The sequence below is a fragment of the Phoenix dactylifera genome, unplaced genomic scaffold, assembly GCF_009389715.1.
Source record: "Phoenix dactylifera cultivar Barhee BC4 unplaced genomic scaffold, palm_55x_up_171113_PBpolish2nd_filt_p 000986F, whole genome shotgun sequence".
NCBI classification, from domain to species: domain Eukaryota; kingdom Viridiplantae; phylum Streptophyta; class Magnoliopsida; order Arecales; family Arecaceae; genus Phoenix; species Phoenix dactylifera.
Window position 1 is genome coordinate 5,526 of NW_024068341.1, and position 4,218 is coordinate 9,743.

Consider the following 4,218-nt stretch of genomic DNA (forward strand, 5'->3'; position numbering starts at 1 on the left):
ATCCTGTTATGTCGAATAGCTATTCTATCTCAGTTGAAGACTCAAACAAATCAACATCACATCATATATTGTGATAAGGTAGATAAATATGACATATAGTTTTAAAAAATTACTTTATTATCTTTTTATATATGTTCAAACTATTATACTAATACCATCATTTTTATTGTAGGGTGATTGGAGCATTGAAAATCACATGATGTTATTATATTAAATTGAACCATTCTGCTTAATAGTTTATGATATTTTTCTAAAGATAACTATGTTTATTGGATGTATTTAAAGTTTATCTTTGAATTAGATTAACTATGGTGGATGGTGGTTGTGTTTTTGATACTATTTATATATACATTTAATTCCTTGGTCTTTAATATTGGATTTTATAAATCTAAAATAGTATTATAGTTTTACTTATAATAATTGTGTCATTATGATGAAATCCAAATTTAGGAGCTCTAGTGAGGAAGTAAGCATATATTTATTATTTTTTTAAATGATTATTGTTTAGGAATATTCATGCATCTTAATTGACTTTCTTATTTTCTCATATTTGTATGTAGGTCCTTCTATTATGAGTATGGATAAGAATGCATTCATGTTAGGTGGTCATTCGAATTCTAAATATAAGATGCATATTATTTTTTTTAAATATCGTATAGTTTAATTAAATAAAATTAAATATAAGCTAAGTTTTGGATTATGATTATATATCTTTCTTGTAAGAAATATTAAATAAAATTATAATTTTTTAATTAATTAAAGTATGTCATTGTATTTATTATTTTTAAATTTTTACTTTTAATAAAGTTTAGCTTCTTGCCTTTAATGAATGCTTGCTAAAATTGTAATTTTTTATTGAATATATCCTTTATGATAATATCATTATTTTAGTTTTTATTATTGAATTCTTGCGTTTAATGAAGTTTTTTTATTTTGATTATGGCTTCTTGCTTCAATTAATGCTTGTTAAAATTATATTTTTTAATTGAATCTATCCCTTATAAGCACGTTACTATTGCTGATTTTTATCATTGACTTTTGTTCAAAATCTAATTAATATCCAAAATAGTATTCGATTTATATCTATATTCGTATAATATATATATATATATATATATATGCTTAACATCCAATTTGTATCTATATCTATTTATAATAAATATATATTTGGTTAATATCCAATTAATATTCATATCCATTTAGAGTAAATATGGATATTAATTTTGGTCTCTGTTAAATATCCATATTTGTTGAAAAATATAGATATGATGTAGAATTGTAGATTTACTAATATCCGATCCATTTTCATTCTTGGATTTCATCATGTGACTAAAGGAAATTGGTACATTTCAGGATATTATCGCAATACATAAAAAGTTCCTAATGTAAGTCAATTTTGTTATGACACATAGTCTTGAAGATTTTCTTGGTGCCATATTTGAGCTTTAACATATTTCCCTTTTATGGTCTATATCATGTTTTAAATATTTATATTTCAACAAGCTTCAAAATGAAGATAAAATATCGGCTCCGCCTATCTACTCAAAACTACGAGAACTTCAACTTAAAAACAACATTTAAAACAACAATCATCATGGCAATCTAAAACAAGTACTTAGACTTCATAAGGGGTACATAAACTAGTTTTTGCTCTCTAAGTTCTTTTTGAGCTACAAAAGGTGTCAAAATTAAATAATGACTATGAGAATAAATAAAATCACTCCAACAAATGGGAACATTAGCAGCACATTTTTAACTAGAAAATATTAAAAACTATTGCTAAAGGACACTTTAAAAGCAACATTTATATAAAAGCGCTGGCCTAGTATGGCTGGTTTATATATTTTTGCATGCAGTCAGGTCAAATCGTTGAAGAATATCCGTTTTGCTATTCCATTGGTGAATGTCTAGGTTAATCCAGTGGACCTAATATTCTACCTGGTAAAAACACTTGTTATTCCACTGATCAAACTATTGCTTCTAGTTCTTAATTTAGAATCTCTCAGGAAGTTTGACATTCATTATTGCCATTGAATTGTTAGTGTTTTATCCGATTCCCCTACGATTCATACTTTTTCATTACAACTGCTAAGAAATATTGAAATACCAAAGAGATTGAATACATGATGAAATAATGTCACCCTAGACCTATTCTCCATATCCCAAGTTCGAAAAGTATGTTATGGTGGCGTTTACACCCCATCTCAATCATTTAGCTAGTATTTGTGAGTATGCACTAGTAATAGCCGAATGCTGTTAAGTTTAACAAGTAGCATGCTTACTGAAAATATCCATTAATGAATTAAGAGGGCTGAGAACCGCGAATCCTGGCCATTTAAAGGTTGGACCATAGACCTGATAATTAGGTCACGAGTTCGTCATTATGGTAAGTAGACCGAGCTTATATAAAGACTTCAGGTGCAAGATCTCAGACGTAGATCCAAAGCGCAGTCTGTGCAAGAATGCAAATTTCCTTTCGCAATTCCCTCTTTTGCTTCTTTTTCTGTTCCTTATTTTTTCTCTATTTTTTTTCTTCCCATCCTACTTTCCTTCGAGCAGCTGATGGAAGCTTTTGGGTCACACCTTCATTGATAATGCTACTAGGATAATGCTACTAGGAATCTTCAGGCTAAGCTAGGTCATTGGACCTGGAGAACGATATTACCTCTTGCATACCTCGATTCCAGACCCACTTTTGTTATCACCCTCCAATCATATTAATTAAATTTTGAGTATTTAAAATTATTGCAAATATTTGCATGTCACTTTATTTTCCAACATATATAAACAAAGGGCCACCCAGCAGATTACAAATGGACCAATACATTTCAATGGCTGAATTTTCAACCTAATCGAACCAGTCTTCTCTCGTCACCCCATTCCAAGAGCATAAACACCAAGAGCATAAGTCCAGCCAATAATATTCCAGAGTTCTGCAGGCCACATCAGTTTCGGGACCCTGGTGCGACAAATCACGCGCAGTTCAAGAAAGCAACCACGCGCTCCATCTTGGCCACGGCCTTCTCGCTGGTGGGGTCCAGGAGATGGAACACATGGCCCATCCCCTCCGACTCCAGCAGCTCCGCCTCCCCTCCCCACCCGCTCCCCTTCAACCCCTCGTAGTACGCCCTCCCCCTCTCCCTGATAAAATCTTTCTCCGCCACCGTCACCAGCACCCGCTCGCACGGCAAACCCTCCAACCCCGGCCCCCCCTCCGCCAGCGGATTAATCCAAGGGTCGTCGGCCCCGGTCGTCCCCGGGCACGCGAATCCCCACAACTCCTCCGTCCTCCTCCTCGGCTCCGGGTCCGTGCTCTCCGATCCCACCGGCTTCGACCCCCAGAAGAACGGATGGACTAAAAGCAATCCTTTGATCCGCATCCCAGATCCGAGATTCTGTCTTCCCGGCGCGCAGCGTCACGTTGTGGGCAATATTGGCGCCGGCGCTGTCGCCGGCCAAGAAGACGCGGTTGAGGTCGCCGTGCTCGGAGAGCCAAGGCTCGGGGCCGCCGCTTCCAGCGGCGTGGGAGGCGACCCACTTGGCGGCGGCCAAGACGTCGTCGTACGCGGCGGGGAGCGGGTGCTCCGGAACGCGGCGATAGTCGACGGAGACGGCGAGGATCTGGGCTTGGGAGACGAGGGAGTTGAGGTAGTTGTGGTAGGTGGGGGAGAAGGCGGTCTCGATGACGAAGCCGCCGCCGTGGATGTAGATGAGGACGGGGAGCTTGGTTTTGTTGGTGGTGGTGGGGAGGTAGAGGCGGGCGGAGACGCCGGTGGATGGGTCGATGGTGACGTCTTTGGAGGTGACGCCGGTGGCGGGGTCGACGGAGGCGGGGACGACGTCAGTGCCGACGAGGCGTTCGAGGCGGCCGCTCTTGTAGATGCGGAAGAAGGGGGCGAGGTCGAGTTGGACTTCGGTGTCGGGATCCATGGGAGGTGAAGATGGAGAGAGAGAGGAAAAAAACTGGGAGATTGGTTTGGGCGTGGCTCCGGGCACTCCGCGTGGCTTTATAGATAGCAGATGGCCGTGTAGAGACAAGACCACAATAATAGATACAGACAATTCAGTCAGGAGTTACGGGCTACAAGACAAGTAGATGAATTTGCTTGGCTAAAAGAAGGTGAATCATTCTTTTCGAGCGAAAGATCAACCCGACCCCGTCCCAATCCTCAAACCTACCGTTTAGCGTTGATGGGAAATCTCAGGTACCTGGAAAAC

The 4,218-nt window shown here is 38.8% G+C and overlaps 1 protein-coding gene across 1 annotated transcript; it reads right to left on the reverse strand.

The window, feature by feature from the left end:
* Window positions 1-2,726: 2,726 nt before the first annotated feature.
* Window positions 2,727-3,976, reverse strand: LOC103717078 (tuliposide A-converting enzyme 2, chloroplastic-like). Its single transcript, XM_008805322.4, is given in 2 exon segments — window positions 2,727-3,389; window positions 3,391-3,976. Coding segments are annotated over 2 exon segments (957 nt in total). The 5' UTR covers window positions 3,931-3,976; the 3' UTR covers window positions 2,727-2,972.
* Window positions 3,977-4,218: the final 242 nt, after the last annotated feature.